General features: G+C 49.5%; 4 protein-coding genes across 4 annotated transcripts; 2 read left to right on the top strand and 2 right to left on the bottom strand.

Annotated features, from left to right (window-relative positions):
• Positions 1 to 465: 465 nt before the first annotated feature.
• Positions 466 to 2,630, bottom strand: LOC135805655 (para-nitrobenzyl esterase-like). Its single transcript, XM_065319727.1, has one exon. The coding sequence runs from the start codon at positions 2,507 to 2,509 to the stop codon at positions 1,751 to 1,753; it is 759 nt and encodes a 252-aa protein (XP_065175799.1). The 5' UTR covers positions 2,510 to 2,630; the 3' UTR covers positions 466 to 1,750.
• LOC135807729 (uncharacterized) lies at positions 810 to 1,751 on the bottom strand. Its single transcript, XM_065321251.1, has one exon. It carries the CDS (start codon positions 1,749 to 1,751, stop codon positions 810 to 812), a length of 942 nt encoding a protein of 313 aa, XP_065177323.1.
• Positions 2,631 to 3,202: 572 nt separating the features above from the next.
• LOC135805656 (para-nitrobenzyl esterase-like) lies at positions 3,203 to 5,426 on the top strand. The gene has a single exon (XM_065319728.1). The coding sequence runs from the start codon at positions 3,414 to 3,416 to the stop codon at positions 5,193 to 5,195; it is 1,782 nt and encodes a 593-aa protein (XP_065175800.1). The 5' UTR covers positions 3,203 to 3,413; the 3' UTR covers positions 5,196 to 5,426.
• A 1,202-nt stretch (positions 5,427 to 6,628) lies between these two features.
• Positions 6,629 to 8,782, top strand: LOC135805657 (para-nitrobenzyl esterase-like). The gene has a single exon (XM_065319730.1). The coding sequence runs from the start codon at positions 6,759 to 6,761 to the stop codon at positions 8,490 to 8,492; it is 1,734 nt and encodes a 577-aa protein (XP_065175802.1). The 5' UTR covers positions 6,629 to 6,758; the 3' UTR covers positions 8,493 to 8,782.
• Positions 8,783 to 24,121: the final 15,339 nt, after the last annotated feature.

Below are 24,121 nucleotides of genomic sequence, written 5' to 3' on the forward strand. Positions count from 1 at the left end.
AGACACAGGGAGAAGACACAGGGAGTAGACACAGGGAGAAGACACAGGGAGTAGACACAGGGAGAAGACGCAGGGAGAAGACACAGGGAGAAGACGCAGGGAGAAGACGCAGGGAGAAGACGCAGGGAGAAGACGCAGGGAGAAGACACAGGGAGAAGACACAGGGAGTAGACACAGGGAGAAGACGCAGGGAGAAGACACAGGGAGTAGACACAGGGAGAAGACACAGGGAGAAGACACAGGGAGTAGACACAGGGAGAAGACACAGGGAGTAGACACAGGGAGAAGACGCAGGGAGAAGACACAGGGAGTAGACACAGGGAGAAGACACAGGGAGAAGACACAGGGAGTAGACACAGGGAGAAGACACAGGGAGTAGACACAGGGAGAAGACGCAGGGAGAAGACACAGGGAGAAGACACAGGGAGTAGACACAGGGAGAAGACGCAGGGAGCAAGTTCGATGTAACGTGGTAGTTCATGTACTACTTATAGCACATTTCACTTTTATTCAAAATTTCTTGATAAACGTGGAGTTGCACACTCTGGTTCAATTATTGTGTGAGATAGTGATTGGCATCAAGGCCATAGAGACTTGAGATAGCCGTATTTGCGTAGATTTCACAAAATATATTACAGACAAGCAAAGTTCATACAAAGTTCATCCTGCGGCTCAAATAAAATCACATCCGAATCTTCAGCAGACTTCGTTAGACCATAATAATGGCACCTATGCATCCAACATGGCCGCAGCCTTCTTGCGGGGGCAACTTGTCCCATATTTGGCAGATAACTTACAGCCCGCATCTCCTAGTTTTGCCATCGGTACGGCAGGAAGCCATGCGCATTGAAATAGTTACACTGCTCTGCATGATACCAGTCGCGCATCTCAGGCTCGTAGATCAGAGAGAATGTCCCGTGCTCGGCGGTCTTCCACTGCGGATGGGGCACTTCACCGCGGACAAATTTAAAGAACCAGGCCTGCATCATAGTCACCAGTTCCCAGTCTTTGGCATCTGGCTTGAAGCCGGGCTTGGGTGGAAATGACAGGTTGAATAGCAAGTCAGCATCCCAAGTATGATACGCGTATCTAGATTTGAATTCACGGGCCGTAGCTGACGGGCACTGCACAGCTACGTAGCTGTAGACTGGCGACTTGAAATACTTTGCATAGTACTGTGCTAGGAGAACGGAAGGACAGGTGACTCTGATGTCCGAGATCATACTGGTGAGCAGATATTCCGGTGTGCCGGTCACGCACGTACCACCGCTGGGCGGTGATGCAAAGTCGTGCGGGTACAGACGCTCCACGTCGCCGAGTACGTTCGTATTGTTGTGATGCGGATCATTGCGGAATGTCTCCAGGTGCTTTCTGACGTATTGCTCGTACTGAGCCCAGCTTGCATTCTGTATGTTTGCAGTGGGCTGCAAGTCGACTTCCTGCCCTGTTGTGCCAACGATGACAGTAACATCATGGCCTTTACCCTGAGCTATAGCATCCAGGGAAGGCAAAGGCAGAAACACACCATCCACAACTGTAACCGGACCGACAAGCAACTTATACGTGGGCAGGTCCATTGAATCCGCTCCATTCCAGTAAGGGTAAACATTGAATGGGGTTATGGCCAGAACACGTTCCGCCGACAACTCTCGCAAGCACTCAGCCGTCGAGCAGCCGCTTGAACTGAGAAAGCCTTGGTTAGCGCGATTGGCCTCCTCCAGAGACGCGTTGATGGTGGTAGATGCACTCATCATGACAGCACCGCTAAACAGCCAACAGACATTGGCGACGAAAGCAAAGCTACAATGCTAGTGCCACCGGAGCTCTGGCCGTACACTGTCACTCGATCTTTGTCGCCACCGAAAGCAGCAATGTTCTCCTGGATCCACTTCAATGCCAGTATCTGGTCGTAGAAACCGTAGTTGCCAGAGCCTCTCCCCTTGTCCAGCACACCAAGCGAGAGAAATCCAAACGCGTTCAGTCGGTAGTTGAAACTGACAGCCACTACACCGGTATTGTTCGTAAAGGCCGGGTTCGGCGCATAGCCGGCCGGTTCACCCCCTGATCCGAACATCAGATATCCGCCATGAATCCAAACCGCCACTGGTTGCTGGGCATCAAATGTGCGCTGTGACGTCATCACGTTGATGTAGAGGCAGTCCTCGTTGCCGATTTTTGTGCTGCCGTCCGGCGTCTGCAGTTGCATGCAGACGTTTCCAAATTTCGTTGCGTCCAGAGTACCCTCCCAGCAGCCGCTGTTTTTCTCCAGCTTCAGACTGGGCCTCCAACGCCTGTCACCCGTCGGTGGCTTGGCGTATGGTATGCCTCTGAATACTGCAACACCATCTTCCCACGTGCCCTTCATTGGCCCGCAGTTTGTCACAGCCACCGGTGGAGCGACGCTATTCATGTCCAGGGCATTAGCCACCGACATCGGACCTACAGCCAGCAGTAGAATGCTGGCTATGGCCACGGAGATCATAGAGAAACACGTTACGCGGCACAACATCGCGAAAGTTCCGAGTGGATCTACTCTAAACGTCTAATAATCAACAGGACATGACATTGTTACTGTATAGAAATAGGAACACTCTACTACTAGAAATCAAAAGAAATCCAAAAATAATTGAACACCTCTTATCTGGAGCTGCAAGACTTGTGATCATGGTGATGTGATTGTGATCATGGTGATTGATTTGTGAGTCTTTGCAAGAGTCAAGCACGTGATGTCGCTGATGATACTAATGATAGTGAGGTCTGGTCCCACAGTTCAGTCGAGTCTTCACTCTGATCTGGAAGTGGAAGTCCGTAGATCTACTGCCAGTACTGGGAATCTGATCAGCTCTGCGCTACCGCGGCTAGCTGCCGCCTTTCTTCTGCGGAAGTTAGTTCTGGATACCAGGATAGCCTGGGGCATTCGGTATTCGGTTCAACCGAATACCACCACTTATTTTCTATGCAAGCCTACAATGTCAATAGCAATACTAAGTACTACGTGCTAGCGCTAGTGACCTAGTACCTACATGACATAGTTCATTGTACTAAAAAAATTGATCTGCAGTCATCATGGTCATGTTCACGCATCTGCCTCGAGGGTGCAGGTGGAGTGAAGAGTTCACGTGCAAGTGCAGTAGACTACGAGTAGTGGTGCAAACTCAGCAATGTCAAGTAAAGCCTAAACTAAAGGTTACAGCTGGTTATCGGCAATATCGCAGTGGTTATGTCGTGGCTGAATACAATGGAAGGGTCATAGTCGATTGGCGAAAAATGTTACTCTAAATTTTATGTTGTGATGATTGCAGCGAGCAAAGGGGCCGTATCGCGCGGAGAGAACATGCACTGGTGGTAGTTTTAGGAGACAAAGTATTTGTAATGACGAGTGAGGCGTAAAGACGTGGAGAAGGAAATCAGCCATGCGACTTGTATTTCGCGGTGCACGTGTGTCCGTTATGCACATGGCCATAGTGGTCTTTTTCGTATGTATCTTAGGTGCGGTCGTAAAATATTTGGCTTCTATCCGCCGTGTCACTGAGTATGCGCCAGTGGCGGACACCCAGTGTGGAGAAGTACGGGGCAGCTGGGAACAGGGTGCTGCCGTGTTCCGAGGAATTCCCTATGGTAGGGCACCTATCGGAGATAGACGCTGGATGCCTAGTCTTTCAATGGAGAAGTCAGACGGATCATGCTGGACAGGTACGTGGAATGCCTCTCATTTCGGCAATGTCTGCGCCCAGATGAAGACGGGAATGACTCCGGGGAGCCATGGACAACAGATGATTGGTAATGAAGATTGTCTGTTCATCAACGTCATCACACACAACATAGCGGGATCTAATGTACGTGTGCGTGCACCGCGCCACAGTGCTGGAAGGAGAAATGTGTTGCTCCCTGTTGCTGTGTGGCTGCATGGTGGAGGGCTTATGTTTGGGTCCGGGGGCGAGGAAGCCGGATACGCTCCCAATCTTCTCTTTGCCAAAAATACCGGTGTGGTGGCTGTCAGTTTCAACTACCGACTGAACGCGTTTGGATTTCTCTCTCTTGATGTGCTGGACAAGGGGAGAGGCTCTGGCAACTACGGTTTCTACGACCAGATACTGGCATTGAAGTGGATCCAGGAGAACATTGCTGCTTTCGGTGGCGACAAAGATCGAGTGACAGTGTACGGACAGAGCTCCGGTGGCACTAGCATTGTGGCTTTGCTTTCGTCGCCGTTGGCACGGGGTTTGTTTCATGGTGCTGTTATGATGAGTGCCTCCACAACGATCAATGCTACATTGGCAGAGGCTAACCGTACCAACCAAGTGTTCCTGTCTGGCAGTGGGTGCTTCACGGCAAAGTGCTTGCGTGCACTGTCAACGGAGAAAATCCTGTCTCTCCTACCCCTGTACAAGTATCCGGATTGGGCGGGTGGTGATACAGCGTTCTTGCCTACGTACAATGTCACCGTGGGTCCGCTTGCAGTTGTCGACGGCACACTCCTCACCGAACCGTCTCTGAGTACCATCTCCAAGGGCGAGGGAAATGACGTGCGAATCATCGTCGGCTCAACTGGCCAAGAAGTGGACATTGCACCACCGCCAGGCATAACCAACTACACCTGGCATGAATATGACCAGAATGTAAAGGAGCACATGCTAACATTCCCGGCTGCAGCGGCGTCTGGACACAATCACTCAACCAGTCTCTTTCAGGAGGTCAGCCGTCTGTACCCGCACGACTTTGCATCACCGCCCAGCGGTGGTACGTGCGTGACCGGCACACCGGAATATCTGCTCACCAGTATGATCTCGGACATCAGAGTTACCTGTCCTTCCATTCTCCTAGCACAGTACTATGCAAAGTATTTCAAGTCACAAGTCTACAGCTACGTAGCTGTGCAGTGCCCGTCAGCTACGGCCCGTGAGTATCCGGCCAGATATTCGTACCACACATGGGATTCAAATTTGCTGTTCAATTTAACATTTCCACCCAAGCCCGGCTTCAAGCCAGATGCCAAAGACTGGGCACTGGTGACTATGATGCAGGCCTGGTTCTCTAAATTTGTTCATGGTGAAGTACCCCATCCACAATGGAAGACGGTTGAGCACGGATCATTCTCCCTGATTTATAAGCCGGAAATGCGTGACTTGTATCACCGAGAGCAGTGTGACTTTTTCAACCAGCATGGGTTTATCCCATACCAGTGGATAAACTAAATCGAGCCCCCTCCCCCCGTACTGTTAGGGTGAGTCACTCCACACGGAGCCTTTGCCTTTGCTGTGCTCTCCACCAAACATGTTCAGGCCCTATATAATATAATTATTCACCTTGAGCTGGATTTGTGGATCTACCGCATGTGGCGTTTACACCAGATTATACTTTTCATTCACAACCAGGTTTACAAGACTTAGCATTTTGACTGAAGTTGGAAGTCATTTGCTTCTTCATTGAATTAGTATTACCGGTCCAAAGAGCTACAAGTTACGCCATAATATCCACTAACACCACCCGTTACTTTACACTCAGCTCATGCGATAACATTGCATGACACTGACCAATGGTACTGACATGATGGGGCTGGTGGTGTTAGTGGATATTGCAGCGTGACTTATAGCTCTTTGGTCCTCTTTTCTTCTTATAAATTCATCCTTGGCTCTCCACCCGAGTCTAATTATTACCGGTCATACTATATTATTATATGGAATGAAATGCCGTTTCCTTTTTATGCCCATTCTATACTCTTTAAAAGACTGAAACTTAAGTTGAGGGTTTTTCAGACATTGCGAAAGTCTGGTCACCTTCGTGATTACGCACACATCAATCCAGTCCCCACACCGGGAAGATCTTGGTTACCTGTAAGCTGCGAGATCGTCCACCCGTCGGGCTGTCTGTGACAGCACGAGTTGGAAAACCTAAAGAAACATTCAATAACTGTTCAAGAAGGGAAGGAAAGATGCTAGAATGTTCATATCAATGATGATCATCATGGCTGTATCATGGCTGTAGGTGGTCACCTCGTCACAGTTTGTGGGGTCCGGGACACTCTCAGACATCTTGACAATGTACACAATTGCCTGAGTTGTTCCGATAAGGTGTTGGGTGCATGCACACGGTAACACATCCCAATCCCCATCTCGGGTCTAGTTATCCCCGGATATCCCCTCGCCCTGGGAGTCCTCTGTGCTTGGTATGGCACCCAAAAGACAGCGGCCTTTCTAGCTTCTCATGCACTGTAAGTCATTCTTTCAAAAGCTTTACACTACAGGTCAGGTACCCGCTTGCTACATCTCCTGTTCTGTTGGAAATCAAGGAGTCGTAAAATATGGAGTGATATGGTGTTTTACGACGCCCCAGTGGAATTACTCACTTGGTGGAAATCGACAGGCATGCTAGGCAATGCTTGCATAACGTTTACAATTATTTTACATTATGACGTTTACTTGCACTGTAGATCTCCTACTACGTACTAGTACCACTACCAGTCCTCGTCTTTCGGTACAATGTACTTTGAAAAGGATTATTAGGTGGATCACCAGATCGATCAGGCAATGCAGCATGTCATGTACTAGCAGTGCCGTGGTGATGAATAATGACTTTTGATAACGCAATTACAGAATGAATACAATGTACATGCATTACCATTGGACAGGTTTAGTACTAGTAGTAGTACAGTAGGGGCTTCAGTCCATTTCGCCAGTGAATGAATTACTTGTACCCTGGCGGCTGACCAAAACATAAACGATCCAATTAAGTTCTCGCCCCGGCTGCGAAGGAAAGGCATGGCACGTCCCTACTTCCCGGCCATCGTCCTGCTGCTAGCAACGACCATATCTCTCTTGACTCGTGCAGAGAGCAAGCTTGCAAGCGACGAAGCCGCCTCGCCCACTGCGTCAATCCATTGTGGTGAAGTGAAGGGTACAATGGAGGAGGGTGCAGCTGTCTTCAAGGGAATACCATATGGCAAGGCACCTACGGATGAGAGGCGATGGAAGCCCAGCTCTCTGCTGGACACAGCGGACGGCTCCTGTTGGAACGGAACATGGGATGCAGCGGAGTACGGCAGCGAGTGCATGCAAATGAACGGTGGACCAGTGGGCAGCGAGGATTGTCTATTTATCAATGTGATCACGTACAACCTACAGACGGCATCGGCATCGGCGACACAGAGAACTGTGCCCGGCAGCAGCAGCAGCAGCAACGTCACTACCGGTTTGCTGCCTGTTCTAGTGTGGATCCATGGAGGTGGTGAGATGTCGGGATCAGGTGGTGATGCAGGCTATACCCCCACCCCTGTATTTGCTAGGAATACTGGCGTTGTTGCCGTAAGTCTCAACTACAGGCTGAATGTGTTCGGTTTCCTGTCCCTGGATGTACTGAACGAAGGAAACGGGTCTGGAAATTACGGCTTCTACGACCAAATCCTGGGCTTGTCGTGGGTACAGCAAAACATTGAAGCATTTGGTGGTGACAAAAGCCAGGTAACGATCCTCGGGCAGAGCGGTGGTGGAACCAGTGTGGTTGCAATCTTGTCATCTCCGCTCGCGAACGGTCTGTTTCACAGGGCAGTGGTGATGAGCGCCTCCACGACCATCAATGCTACAATGGAAGAGGCCAACAAGGACAATCAGGTGTTCCTCACGGGGACGGGCTGCAGCACGGCGGCATGCCTGCGCAACACGTCCGCAGAGACGCTCATGTACCTCATCCCGTTCAACGTGTACCCGTACTGGAACGGCGGCGATGCGTGGGACTTGCCGACGTACGGCGTGATCGTGGGCAAGATCCTGGTGGTGGACGGTGTTCTGATACCGGAGCCATCGCTGGACGTGATAGCCCAGGGCAAAGTGAATGACGTGCCCATAGTGATTGGATCGGCGGGACAAGAAAACGACATTGCGCCACCGGTGAATGTGCGATACTATTCGTGGAAGCAGTACGATGACTATGTGCAGCAGCACATGAACACATTCAAGAAAGACCCGGCAATCAACGGTACGAATGTATACCGCGCCGTCAGTCAACTGTACCCGCATGATATGGCCACGCCGGACACCGGAGGGACGTGTGTCACCGGAACACCGGAGTATTTGCTGACCAGCATGACCTCGGACATCCGTATCACCTGTCCCACGCATCTGCTCGCGCAGTTCTACGCGGCTCACTTCAAATCGGACGTCTACAACTATGCCGTGGTGCAGTGTCCCTCGGTGGGTGCACAGGAGGGCGGTGCACGTTACGCTTACCACACATGGGGATTGTATGCATTGTTTAACTTCACCTTTCCAGCTGACCCACGGTGGCAACCAGACACCCACGACTGGCAGTTAGTTACGGTGATGCAGGCGTGGTTCAGTCGCTTTGCGCGTGGCCAGCCTCCTCATCCAGACTGGAAGACGGCAGAGCACGGCACGTTCAATTTGCTGTACAAACCGGTCATGCGGGATGTCTATCACAAAGCGCAGTGCGACTTCTTCAACCAGCATGACTTCATTCCATACAGATGGCAGAACTGACCATGCCGGGAAGTCAATGATCTTGCCCAGTTCCCATGCATGCATGCATGCGCCTTGTTCTTGTTTCACTGCCCATCATCTAGATGAACATAATTGTATAACAAGAGTAGAATCTTATTGTGTAGTGTCACTGTGTCTCACATTATTGCCTGCTTACTCTCTGGATAGGCGAAAGGGCAACGTTACGGCCGTGCCTTTACTTCTTTGATGGTCACAGTAATGATTGCGCTGCCCAGAGTTGATGCCATTGCGACGTCAGTCTACAGGCAAGTACTGACTGTGTGGGTTTACGCTGCTGCTGAGCTTTGGAGTGTATGCCCTTACTGGCCTTAGGTGTTGCGTCAGTCTCTGTAGTGCTGAGGGACTATCAAAAGCCCACCCGGTACCCCACCACCTGTAACCACATGACCGGACCTACAGTATTTGCACACCCAGTGCCACCCACACACCACAGCATTCACTTCAGGCAGAACAAGTGATGCAAGTAAAGCGGACTCTGCGTCTCTGGCCTCCTAGGCCTGCCCGGCGCTCAGAAGAGCAGAGCCCCCCCCCCCGATGCAAACACTGAACACATCGCTAGCTTCCCCTACATCATAGCAGTACATCATGGATTGGTACACTACTGATCGCTTCCCCTACATAGCAGCACACTGCGTCCATGGAGCTATGAAGCTGAGGCCTCTGGTCGGCTGAGCTTAATTTTAAAAAAAAATGAAGCATACCATACCATACTCTTCCTCTCCGCATTTTACCGACGACCAGTTCCACAACTCGCATCCGTTTTGGATACACCACACACACCACAGTGATTAATGACCACACACACGCACATACGCACACACACGCACATACGCACACACGCACATACGCACACACATCACACACATACACACTATACGCGTAGAGTGTAAAGTGTAAAGTGTGACATCTAACGAGTCTGCTGGCGGTAGGCTACGCCGCCTCCGTACGTGGTGGGATTCCCTCATGTCCCGTGGCCCAGGCTTCGGGTACCACCTTAACGCGGCAAAATCCGTACTGGTCGTGAAACTGGACTGCCTGGAAGAAGCCACGAGGATCTTCGCTGATACTGGCATCCAGATAACTGCTGAGGGGCATCGGTATCTCGGTGCGGCGATAGGCACTCCTGCCTTTATGCAGGATTACCTCCAGAAGAAGGCAGATGCATGGTGCAAGGAGATCGATGTGCTGTCCTCCTTTGCCCTATCTCAACCACAAGCAGCATATGCAGCCTTCACGCGTGGCCTCGCCAGCAGGTGGATGTTCCTCTGCCGAGTTGAGAAGGAGGCTCCGGAAGCCATGGCACCCGTTGAGCACATCATCTACACCAAGCTTCTACCAAACTTGACGGGACAGCCTATTGACTCCGCTCTCAGACATCTCTTCTCTCTCCCCTGCCGTGAAGGCGGACTCGGTGTGCTTAACCCGACCACACTGGGGACGCAGTACTGTTCCTCTCGATCCATCACTAGCCCTTTCCCAAAGGTGCTTTTTTAATTCGCACTTAGTGCTTTTCGCGTCCCTCAAAATATGCTGAAAAAGTGCTCTTTTTTCAGTGAAAACAGGCAAAAAGTGCTCTTTTTCAGTGAAGCATAGCCATGATACATGTTCAGATATGAACTCAAGATGAGAAATGAATACGCACTTTTCCATTTATGGGTCCTAGAAAGGCAAACCAGGAAGTAAAGTTCAAAAACCCCACTTTTTACAGCATTGTGTCCACCGGGTACCCGGGTACAAGCTTCACCAACTTACTTGTTACCCCCCAAAAAAGCGGCGTGCCAAGGCCCATCGCGATATCGAGCACTCGGAAACTGTGATCGCACGCATGAGCAAACAGATTTTAGCACTTTTTCAGCTAAAAAAAGCTCAAAAAGGGCGATATTCACCAAAAAACGCAATAAAGTGCGAAATTGATTGATTGATTGATTTTTATTTCACGGATCCTCCAGAGGCAAATAGACGCCTAGCGCCTATCGAAGGGAGTCTCCAAGTAAGTATGGAAAATGAGAAAAGTATGTTCGTAAGGGAGAAGAGGTAGAAGATACATTAGATTACAGAGTACAAAAGAAGTAAATTCAGTACTTCGGGTAGTACATTGCATGCTGAGGTACGATACGGTGATTCAAACTTTGAACAATGACCCCACTGAACCAAGCTTTACCAAAACCGTATCCTCCACCCCACAACATCGACCCACGTATGCAGAAACTTTGCACCAACAACCAGCATTGCAGCCCAAAAATACTGCCCCTGCAGCTGCCCCAGCTGCCCAAAGGCCACAACGCCAGCCTCCCAAGCCGTACAGGCGACAGGAATCGTCTCGCTGGCTGGCACCCAAGCTTCCAAAGAGCACCACCCGATGTGCACTAACGGGTAAGCCAAGAGTCAAAGTGTTCTACGTTGGCAACGTGGACCCCGAATGTGATGCCAAATCAATTGCAGAGCATTGTCAGGCACAGGATGTACACATCGTGCAGAGTGTTGTGTACACCTCGGAGCGCTTCCGAACAGGGTTTGCCAGGGTCACAGTGCTGGCGTCGGACGCCACCACCGTACAGGACAAAGCATTTTGGCCGGACTCGCTCGGTTTTGCAGTTCGTGAATGGCGCTTTGGTGCTGACGGCACAGCTCCAGCACTCACATAATGCCACACACCACCTACCGGTATTCACAGCCCCTGAACCCGCATGCTCCTGTGTTCACCCCTTCGTCTCCAAATCCCTCAACCCCAGCATTCTACTCTACAATTCATCCATCCAACCGACTAAATGTTGGCCACATAAACATTTGCAGCCTACGACATAAAACCCATGTTATAACTAAGCTAATAGATGAGCACTGCCTAGATCTGCTGGCGGTTACGGAAACGTGGCTCGACTCAAGCATCTCGGACACTGAGGTTTCTGTACCAGGCACAATTCTCTTACGTCGAGACAGGCCGTGCGCTGATGGATGCACTTGCCTATCCTCCTGCACTCCATGTCGTAAAGGAGGCGGGATCTGCATCTTCGTAAAGGAACATGTTAAGGCTAAGCACATCTTGGACCACTCACACTCCAGTCTAGAGTTGATGTGGCTTAGAGCTGGCACAGGCAAAGATAGTACCTTGTTTGGTTGCATATACCGTCCCCCATCCGAGCCGGTAGAGTTTTGGAATCGGCTCGCTACATCCACGGAGCAGCTGGACGGCGAGAATATTGTGTTGCTAGGTGACATAAATGTGGACTTTCTGCGTCAGACGTCCAGTGCGTTCCACCATCTCAAAGACACGTTGCTACTTCCGTGCAGACTGGCCAATAAAGTAACTGAAGCAACAAGAATAACAGGCTCTACCCGTACATCCATTGACTGTATTCTCACAAACATTGATCGAGTTCCGTCAGCCTCTGTCGTGGACTGTGAGTTTTCAGACCATCGCCTCGTCATTACTTCCGTCCCAGTGCCCATCATGGATGCGCGGAGCAATACTACTACCCATCAAACACGCAGAGACTACCGGAACTTCAACGCTCAGCGTTTCTGCGATATGCTGCTGTCCTCCGATCTTCATATCTTTACATCCCGTACCCCAGACCTGATGTTGGACGAGTGGACAGGGAAAGTCAATGCTGTGCTTGATATCATCGCACCGTACGTAACCAGGAAACACAGGAAGTCCCGTCGGAAAAATTGCCCGTTCATGACCTCGCCACTCCTTGCCTTGATTAGAAAGCGCAAATCGGTCTTCAAGAAACTAAAAGCTACTAACTTTCGAGACGAGAGCCTATCTGTACAATTCAAGCGGCTGCGCAACCAGTGCAATAACTTGTATCGACACCTACAGAATCTTTACTTTTCAGACCAGTGCCAGCGGTATGAACGGGAGCCTCGGCAGTTCTGGAAAGCCTTGAATATGATCACAAAGCGTTCCTCTCCGAAGCAAACAGTTACCATCCCACCTGAGCGATTGAACGACTATTTTCACTCGATTGTCACAGATAAGGAAGCGAATTACAAGCTCCCAATGGGACCTGCTAAATCCGACGACCTTACTACGTTTTCAGCCGTTACAGTAGCAGAGGTGAAGCTTCGGATCGGTGACCTCCAAAGTAATAAAGCCCCTGGACCGGACGGCATTCTTCCGTGTCTACTTAAAATATCAAAAGACGTAATTGCTCTATCACTTGCTATCTTATTCAACACTTCCCTCTCGTCTAGTCAATTCCCATCCTTGTTCAAAATTGCAAACATTACACCAATTCTGAAGTCAACTCAAGGCCCCCGCGACTGCCCTTCTAACTACCGCCCAGTGTCTTTAACATCTATCCTAGCCAAGCTCCTGGAGGGGCTTGTGTTTTCTCGTATACATCTTTTTTTTAATGATCGTTGCCCATTCCATGTGGACCAGTTTGGCTTTCGGAAGCACCGTTCTACCGGACAGCTTCTCACCAAGGTTACGAACGACTGGCTTGTCTCGCGCGACGCTGGACTGCATACGGCGGTTGTCTGTATTGATTTGAAAAAAGCGTTCGATATGGTGAAGCATCAACAGCTTCTTCTTGCTCTCGCAGCTGTCGGTATTTCGGGAGTGGCCCTGGCCTGGTTCCGATCATACCTTTGTGCCAGACAACAGCGGGTGGTTACCCACACTGGAACATCTCCGTTGGTGGCAATCACTAGTGGCGTGCCACAGGGCACCATTCTGGGTCCGGTGCTATTTAACATATATGTACGGAAGCTCCCATTGACAGCAGAGGCCTTTTCTTGCAAGCTCCCGATGTTCGCTGACGACATGACGTTGTATGCCAGCAGACGTACACAAGCTGAGGCCGTCGCTACCGTTACTGATTCGTTATCTGCAATTTCTGTGGATCTAGACGAGCTTGGGCTGCGCATTAATACAACAAAGACTGTAACTTTGATGATTTCTAAGTCTTCTCAACCCCTCTCAACTCCAATCGTTTTTAACCAACAGCCTCTGACTCAAGTGTCTAGCACGAGAATCCTGGGAGTCATTGTAGACAGTGATGTTTCTTGGTCTGGTCACATAGACTTTATCGTTAGGAAGACTTGCACGAAAATTGGCGCTCTTCGACGGTGTTTTCGGCAACTAAGTTTGAAGGCAACACGGCAGTTTATCCTCTCGGTTATCCTGCCTGACTTATTATACTGCTGCTCTTGCTTTGCAATGAAGCTATCCGCCAAGGACCGACAGCGACTCTCGTCCGTTTATCGTCGTTCTGTACGCGCTGCTTGTGGCTCGAAACTACAAGAGGACGTCATGCCGCTGTTAGCTAGATTGTCGATTGATCCGTTTGAACATTACCTTATTCGTAGCATTGCTAAATTTATCCATGTTAATCATGTCGTTTTCCCTCTCCCAAATCTGACGGACCTTTTCCCTCAAGTTTCAACCGGCCCTAGGACAACAAGAAGCTCTTTTAATGCTGCTATTGCAATATCTAAATTCCGGACGACTGACGGTGTCAATTCCTTTTCAAATCGTGCTGCCCTGTTCTTTAATTCTTTGCCTGTGGAGTGGCGCACCCAGCACCGCACTACATTTGCTAAGCACCTTCAGACCATGCTAAAAGACGCAGCGTCTTTTCAGAAGTATTTTGATCTTCTTTTCAGCAAACTCCCTCATTGATCTGCACCGCCTGTATTGTATAACTGTGTTTACTGCGTTCCTAGTTTAAATTCGTTTTTAAAAACATCTCTTTAATTCTTGCACTATCCCATTATGACCATGCTTAAAGACGCAGCGTCTTTTCAGAAGTATTTAGATCTTCTTTTCAGCAAACGGCCTCATTCATCTGCATCGCTTGTATTGTATACCTGTGTTTACTGCTTACTGCTTACTGCTGCTTTATTGTTCCAAGTATCAGTTTAGTTTAGTTTAAATATCTCCTATTATTATTATTTTATTTTTTTTCCTCACCCCACACCCCTCTACCCTGTTATCGGCCCTCTTAAGAGTTGTGTTCATCACTGTTGAGGCTTCCGATGGAAAATAAAAGAATACTACTACTACTATGCTAATCATAATGAGAATTAGAAAAGCAGCATTGCGGACTACTCTAACTTACATACATGTATACACAAACTACTGAAACTATCATAGATGTGGTTAGCCTAGACACAAAAGTCAGGAATACCTTTCAAAGAAAACATAGATTGCGAATGATACCGACGAACAGCAATACTAAATTTCGCTGTTGTAGAGAGTGAACGAATATCTTCAGGAAGTTTATTCCAGGCAACACTCAAAGAAAAAAGAAAGAAACGGGCTTTTCCAAAAAGGGCCAAAAAGGGCGAAAAAAGGGCGAGCACCTTTGGGAGAGGGCTATCCATCACCTCGTCGCTCGTTGAGAACATCGTCGCTCAGTGCCCACAGCTGACTGGCCACTGTCAGTCACATTAAGACCAGGGTAAGCAATGAAGCCCGCCGCCGTATTCAGGAGGCTGCTGCGTCTTTCATCACCGCGGCTCCTGAAAGCCTGCAGCGCACTATCCACCTGGCCCGCGAATCTGGAGCATCCAGCTGGCTAACCTGCCGTCCACTGAAGCTATGAAGGCTCATGAGTTCTCCCTATCCAAGAGTGAGTTCAGGGATGGCCTAGCTCTGCGGTATGGATGGCAGCCCAGCCGCCTACCATCAGCGTGTGTGTGTGGTGAGCCATTCGATGTGACCCACGCTCTTTCCTGCAGCACTGGCGGCTACCCGACAATCCGTCACAACGAGCTTCGTGACGTGACAGCGAATTTGCTCAAGAGAGTTGCCACGAATGTGGCAGTCGAGCCTCGACTCCAGCCGCTAACTGGAGAAAGGCTGCAGTACCGAACCGCTATCACTGACGACCAGGCCCGATTGGATGTGGCGGCTAGTGGTGTGTGGGGTGGAAGATTCGAGCGTGTGTTTCTCGATTTACAGGTTTTCAACCCCTTCGCGCAATCGAATCGGACCTCCTCACTCACCAGCACGTACCAGCGCCATGAGAAGGAAAAACGTCGACACTATGGCCAACGGGTCAGGGATATTGAGCATGCCACCTTCCTGCCATTGGTTTTCTCAGCCAGTGGTGGGATGGGGAAATCCGCCACCACATTTTACAAGCGTGTCGCGTCTCTAGTCTCAGAGAAGACGAAGGAGCCGTACAGCCAGGTCATGTCGTGGATCCGGTGCCGGCTGTCTTTTGCCCTGCTGAGATCCGGCATTGCTTTTTTGCGGGGCGCACGGCGGATTCGTCCCCTGCCAGCCATGGACACCTCTGTCGTGAGGGTGGTCGCTGAAGCGGCTATCCGGTCCTGAGGCAGTTGTGCTCGGTGTCCAAGGCCGGTTTTTGACACCCCTCTACTAAGTACGTTGTAGTTGTACATTTGGAATTACAATTGTTATTATTTACATTAGACTGTATTCACAGCCATTTTATGACATCAGACTGTAGTACTAGACTGTTTTCACAGCCATTTTTGCTCTCTCGACTGTTTTCACAGCCATTTTTGTTCGTTTTTCTTCCGGTGCTGTTGAGGTTGCACTCGTAATAATTATTGTGTTTATTTTGCCCGTACAAGAGGCTTGGTTGCGTTGAAAAAAAAAAAAAAACCATCTAACGAGTCAGCTCAGTTGAGAGTGTACTGTACTAGTACTACTACTGTCTGTAGGGTCTCTGACGTTCTCGCATCATAATAATTATCATCATTTGTTTGCATGTACACGTCATATTTTCCTCATCATCACAAACACTGATTCACCTGGCCCTCCGCAGCTGCTCTCTGTTTTGCCACCGCGCCATTTCCCCTCATCCAGCCCCAGAACTCGCAGCGAGCATGGTAGCGCCATTGGCCATGCCCACCAGCTCCAACACCAGCTGCTTGCATCTGTCCAGCTGGCATTAAAGCGCTCGTTCCCACACTGCAGTATTAGTGACTGGAACTCCCTCCCCGCCGCTCTTCTGTCCCAGCCTCCCTACAGCAAGGGAATGCAAGCATTCAAAACTAATGTTTATCGCCATCTGCGAAGCACAAACCGGCTCTGGGCAGTCGACTCGCTATGATGATGCTCTCGTCGTTCTCCTCTATCCCTATCTATGCACCACAACTGGCTCAGACAACCGACTCGCCATGATCATGATCAGCCATGATGATGCTCCTCTCAGTAACAGCCCTTGTAATTTGTTAATAGTCTCACAGTTTCTCCCGCACACTCGCTGATGTTAACCCTTCCTTTCTTTTCATTTTGCTGACTCGTACAGCTCTATCTTTTGTTTTTGGTGCGTGTTTTTGGCCGTGATGCCGAGACCTCAGGTCGGCAGAGCCATCAATGCCCCACCATCACTGCTGCGTCTCGGTGCAGCCCCTGCTCAATAGTTGTCACGTTCGTCCTAGTCTCAGTATCATTGTCTTTCTTTATTATTTTCGAGCTGGGAGTGTGAACATAGTAAAAAAAATATTAAAAAAAACCCATAGTCTCGCACACATTGTAATACCTACCACACGTACTTCGCTACCATAATAATTACGTAATGTTTGGCTAGCATAGTTCCAATACACATTACGACATCTTTTGATGTTAAGCACTCCTCGCCTACAACCTCGCCTAGAAAAGTAGTCTTTACTCATCTCTTGTAAGTTCTGTTTGCATCCAAACACTTCTTCCAAACAGCACACGTCAGATATCTAACAAAACAACAAACTTCATTGCACACTCTTCTATCACAATCTCTTTCCTATATAAACCTCCTTTCTCTTCACTTTCTTCATGACATTTAGTGTTCGCCAGTCTTGTAAAGATCTTGGAAACTAACACTCGTTGCACTGTCTCTAGACTACTAAAGTACTTCGTACTTCAATGTATCATAAGTTCATACATGTAACGCAGTCCTAATATTGAATACCATGTTCCTCACGACTTTGGGCGTTTGGAGTAACAGGACACTCTGGTGCAATCCGACATTTTGGTACCCGTACATTTTCTCTTCCATGAAGAAGGCGTAGCATGCCGACACACACATCCGTACACACACTCAAATCCACAACAGGCTTTTTGCGTCGTTTCAATAGCGTTCTGCTATTTCCATTGGCTCTTCTCTCTTGATGCTTTTCTATGTCAAAGAAGTTGTTACTCGCCTAGCTACTGTCGCGGACATGGAAACCCAGTCGATTGACCGGGGCCGGCGCCCTCAGCGCGTACAGAACGTTGCATGCAGCGCACAACCATGTTGATCGTGGCCTGTGCTGCTGTGCGACCGGTGACCAGCAACAGCAAAATCATAATAATAATACGTGCTACGGCTGCATGGCCAGCGCCCTGAGGCCGCTAGACGTGCGACCGGATTTCCATGTCCACGACAGTCGATCCCGCAAGTGTGGTATCCGCGTTGTCTTCCAGCTTCTCTACCATACGTCGACGACACAGCCTTTTCTAGATTGTCCCTCTTGCTCTTTCAGCATGTTATTCCCCCCCCCCCCCCCTCCCCCAGAATCATAGAGCGTCTTTGTAGTCTTTGTTTTTCGTTGCCTAAATACATCTTCCAGTACGTGTTCAAGTCAACATTTTTTCATTCCCATACGTGATAGCAGTGTTCTCTCTGACGAGCAGTGAGCAATCACGCATTGTCAATTCTCCAGTTTATTATCTACACGTATTCCCTTTCTCCCAGGACCCTAGCCCTTTGCATCTGGCCGTCGTGCAATACAGTTTTAGGGCGGCTCTCTATGGTCCAATTCTCGACGAACAGTTCCACAACTCGCATCCGTTTTGGATACACCACACGCACACACTGACACGCACACACACGCACACACACACACGCACAAATACAAACACACGCACACACACGCACACACACACACACACACACACACACACGCACACACCTGTCCTGTTCTGTAGAGTCACTACCAAAGGGGTCACGTAGGACCCGGAGGGGCATCAGAGAGGAAGATGGAGCACGCAGTCTGATGACGCCGGAGATGGTGGAGCAAACGGAACCGGCGAGAACACATGCATACATAAGTGAACGTTATTATTATTACGCTGCTGGGCATGCAGTCGGGCGGGGACCAGTCCTCGAGCACTGGTGACGACCGCGGCTTTGGGCAGTCCGAAAGCAGCGGGCACACGCAGCACAGTGTGCAGCACAGCAGGCATCCTGACAGAGACTCGACAGGGCTGAGGAGCGGAACAGCGGTGAACAGCTAGACCATCCTTTCTGCGAAACCAACGCAGTCCCCAGGCAAAACATCCCTGCCCGCAACCAAGAACTGTGTCTTGTTAGCGCTGACTGTGAGGCCAAACTCAGCTGCGGTCGCATCAAACAATGCAAATGCCGTCTCCGCCCCAGCACGATTCGTCGCGAAACCAACGCAGTCCCCAGGCAAAACATCCCTGCCCGCAACCAAGAACTGTGTCTTGTTAGCGCTGACTGTGAGGCTAAACTCAGCTGCGGTCACATCAAACAATGCCAGTGCCGTCTCCGCCCCAGCACGAGTCGTCGCGAAAAGTGCTCAGTCGTATGCAAACTGGGATTCAGTGGCAATTGCGACCGGATCCCTCCGGGTAGGCTTGCGATAAAGGTTGCTGTCACCATCACAATGCCCAAACTCAAAACCAACACCGGGTACATCTCGGACTCGTCGCTGCCATACAGTCACCACCGCCCACATGAAAATGGACACACACACACACACACACACAGTCACACACACACATACATGTACACACAAGTACACACGCACACACACACCACACACACACACACACACACACACACACACACACACACACACACACACACACACACACACACACACACACACACACACACACACACACACACACACACACACACACACACACACACACACAAGTACACACGCACACACACCACACACACACACACACACACACACACACACACACGCGCGCGCGCGCGCGTGCGGAGACACAGTGACACACCACACACAAAAAAACACTGAACTCGTAGAGTGTAAAGCGTGACAGCCAGCGAGTCGGCTCAGTTGAGAGTGTACTTCGTATCATAACGCCGCCAGCTACGATGTTACTCACGACTTTGGTCGTTTGAAGTAACAGGACATTCTGACGCAATCCGACTTTTTGCTACTTTTTTTCTTCCATGAAGAAGGAGTCGCATGCAGACACACACACACACACACACACACACACACATGTACACACACTCAAATTCACAACAGGCGTTTTACGTCGTTTCAATAGCGTTCTGCTACATGAATTTCCATTGGCTCTTCTCTCTGGATATTTTTCTATGCCAAAGCAGTTGTTACTTGCCTAGCTAGATCCCGCAAGTCTGGTGTCCGTGCTGTCTTCCAGGTTCACTGCCATAATATTATACTGCAATAATATTACTGTGTCGACGGCACAGCTTGTTTTCTAGATTGTTCCTCTTGCTCCTTGAGCATATTATTTACCCCCCCCCCCAGAATCAAAGACAGTCTTACATTGTAGTCTTTGTTTTTCTGTTGCCTAAATGCATCTTCCAGTTCGTGTTCAAGTCAACATTTTTTCATTCCCATACGTGATAGCAGTGTTCTCTCCGACGAGCAGCGAGCAATCACACGTTGTCAATTCTCCAGTTTATTATCTACACGTATTCCCTTTCTCCCAGGACCCTAGCCCTTTGCATATGGCCGTCGTGCAATACAGTTTTAGGGCGGCTCTCTATGTCGAATTCTCGACGAACAGTTCCACAACTCGCATCCGTTTTGGATACACCACACGCACACACTGACACGCACACACACACACACACACACACACACACACACACACACACACACACACACACACACACACACACACACGCACACACCTGTCCTGTTCTGTAGAGTCACTACCAAAGGGGTCACGTAGGACCCGGAGGGGCATCAGAGAGGAAGATGGAGCACGCAGTCTGATGACGCCGGAGATGGTGGAGCAAACGGAACCGGCGAGAACACATGCATACATAAGTGAACGTTATTATTATTACGCTGCTGGGCATGCAGTCGGGCGGGGACCAGTCCTCGAGCACTGGTGACGACCGCGGCTTTGGGCAGTCCGAAAGCAGCGGGCACACGCAGCACAGTGTGCAGCACAGCAGGCATCCTGTACAGAGACTCGACAGGGCTCAGGAGGCTGAGGAGCGGAACAGCGGTGAACAGCTAGTATAGACCATCCTTTCTGCGAAAAGGATGGCCCCAACCCAGTCCCCAGGCAAAACATCCCTGCCCGCAACCAAGAACTGTGTCTTGTTAGCGCTGACTGTGAGGCTAAACTCAGCTGCGGTCGTATCAAACAATGCAAGTGCCGTCTCCGCCGCAGCACGAGTCGTCGCGAAAAGTGCTCAGTCGTATGCAAACTGGGATTCAGTGGCAATTGCGACCGGATCCCTCCGGGTAGGCTTTCGATAAAGGTTGCTGTCACCATCACAATGCCCAAACTCAAAACCAACACCGGGTACATCTCGGACTCGTCGCTGCCATACAGTCACCACCGCCCACATGAAAACGGACACACACAGTCACACACACACACACACACACACACACACACTACACACACACACACACACACACACCACACACACACACACACACACACACACGCACACATACACACACGCCCACACTGATGTCGACCGAGGTAGCTCTCTTGCTACTGTGAAATAGTGACATGTACCCAGCTAATGTCTCTGCTTCGTTCAGGGAATTCAGAATAGGAAGTCTGCTGTACCACCCGCTCTTTTCTTTTTACTTTTAAAAGCGATTATTAGGGATAACATGGAAATTTGTTCCTTGGCTCACCATCTGAGTTCTTAAAGCTATTATTCATTTTCTGCTGCCCCCGGTTATTTCTTTTATTAGTATTATTTTCTTTGCCTTCGCTTTCTTGTTATTGGGCAACTTGCCCGTTAGAATCTGCGAAGTAAAATAAACAACAACAACAACAACAACCCACGCACACACACCACACACACACACACACACGCACACACACACACACACACGCGCGCACACAGACAGTGACACCCCAAACACAAAAACACTGTACTCGTAGAGCGTAAAATGTGATAGCCAGCGAGTCGGCTCAGTTGAGAGTGTACTTCGTATCATAATGCAGGGCCTTACTATGTTACTCACGACTTTGGTCGTTTGAAGTAACAGGACACTCTGACGCAATCCGACTTTTTGCTACTTTTTTTCTTCCATGAAGAAGGAGTCGCATGCAGACACACACACACACACATACATGTACACACACTCAAATTCACAACAGGCGTTTTACGTCGTTTCAATAGCGTTCTGCTACATGAATTTCCATTGGCTCTTCTCTCTGGATATTTTTCTATGTCAAAGCAGTTGTTACTTGCCTAGCTAGATCCCGCAAGTCTGGTGTCCGTGCTGTCTTCCAGGTTCACTACCATAATATTATACTGCAATAATATTACTGTGTGGACGGCACAGCTTTTTTTCTAGATTGTTCCTCTTACTCCTTGAGCATATTATTTACCCCATTTACTCCAGTTTATTATCTACACGTATTCCCTTTCTCCCAGGACCCTAGCCCTTTGCATCTGGCCGTCGTGCAATACAGTTTTAGGGCGGCTCTCTATGGTCGAATTCTCGACGAACAGTTCCACAACTCGCATCCGTTTTGGATACACCACTCGCACACACTGACACACACACACACGCACACACACACACACACATACGCACAAACGCACACACGCACACACACATACGCACACACGCCCAAACACACGCACACACGTGTCCTGTTCTGTAGAGTCACTACCAAAGGGGTCACGTAGGACCCGGAGGGGCATCAGAGAGGAAGATGGAGCACGCAGTCTGATGACGCCGGAGATGGTGGAGCAAACGGAACCGGCGAGAACACATGCATCCATAAGTGAACGTTATTATTATTACGCTGCTGGGCATGCAGTCGGGCGGGGACCAGTCCTGGAGCACTGGTGACGACCGCGGCTTTGGGCAGTCCGAAAGCAGCGGGCACACGCAGCACAGTGTGCAGCACAGCAGGCATCCTGTACAGAGACTCGACAGGGCTCAGGAGGCTGAGGAGCGGAACAGCGGTGAACAGCTAGTATAGACCATCCTTTCTGCGAACCCAACCCAGTCCCCAGGCAAAACATCCCTGCCCGCAACCAAGAACTGTGTCTTGTTAGCGCTGACTGTGAGGCTAAACTCAGCTGCGGTCGTATCAAACAATGCAAGTGCCGTCTCCGCCGCAGCACGAGTCGTCGCGAAAAGTGCACAGTCGTATGCAAACTGGGATTCAGTGGCAATTGCGACCGGATCCCTCCGGGTAGGCTTTCGATAAAGGTTGCTGTCACCATCACAATGCCCAAACTCAAAACCAACACCGGGTACATCTCGGACTCGTCGCTGCCATACAGTCACCACCGCCCACATGAAAACGGACACACACAGTCACACACACACACACACACACACACACACACACACACACACACACACACACACACACTACACGCACACACACACACACACCACACACACACACACACACACACACCACACACACACACACACACACACACACGCACACATACACACACACCCACACTGATGTCGACCGAGGTAGCTCTCTTGCTACTGTGAAATAGTGACATGTACCCAACTAATGTCTCTGCTTCGTTCAGGGAATTCAGAATAGGAAGTCTGCTGTACCACCCGCTCTTTTCTTTTTACTTTTAAAAGCGATTATTAGGGATAACATGGAAATTTGTTCCTTGGCTCACCATCTGAGTTCTTAAAGCTATTATTCATTTTCTGCTGCCCCCGGTTATTTCTTTTATTAGTATTATTTTCTTTGCCTTCGCTTTCTTGTTATTGGGCAACTTGCCCGTTAGAATCTGCGAAGTAAAATAAACAACAACAACAACAACAACCCACGCACACACACCACACACACACACACACACACACACACACACACACACACACACACGCACACACACACACACACACACGCGCGCACACAGACAGTGACACCCCAAACACAAAAACACTGTACTCGTAGAGCGTAAAATGTGACAGCCAGCGAGTCGGCTCAGTTGAGAGTGTACTTCGTATCATAACGCAGGGCCTTACTATGTTACTCACGACTTTGGTCGTTTGAAGTAACAGGACACTCTGACGCAATCCGACTTTTTGCTACTTTTTTTCTTCCATGAAGAAGGAGTCGCATGCAGACACAGACACATACATGTACATATACACACACTCAAATTCACAACAGGCGTTTTACGTCGTTTCAATAGCGTTCTGCTACATGAATTTCCATTGGCTCTTCTCTCTGGATATTTTTCTATATCAGAGCAGTTGTTACTTGCCTAGCTAGATCCCGCAAGTCTGGTGTCCGTGCTGTCTTCCAGGTTCACTACCATAATAATTATACTGCAATAATATTACTGTGTCGACGGCACAGCTTTTTTTCTAGATTGTTCCTCTTACTCCTTGAGCATATTATTTACCCCATTTACTCCAGTTTATTATCTACACGTATTCCCTTTCTCCCAGGACCCTAGCCCTTTGCATATGGCCGTCGTGCAATACAGTTT

The sequence above is a fragment of the Sycon ciliatum genome, chromosome 1 (assembly GCF_964019385.1).
Source record: "Sycon ciliatum chromosome 1, ocSycCili1.1, whole genome shotgun sequence".
NCBI classification, from domain to species: Eukaryota; Metazoa; Porifera; class Calcarea; order Leucosolenida; family Sycettidae; genus Sycon; species Sycon ciliatum.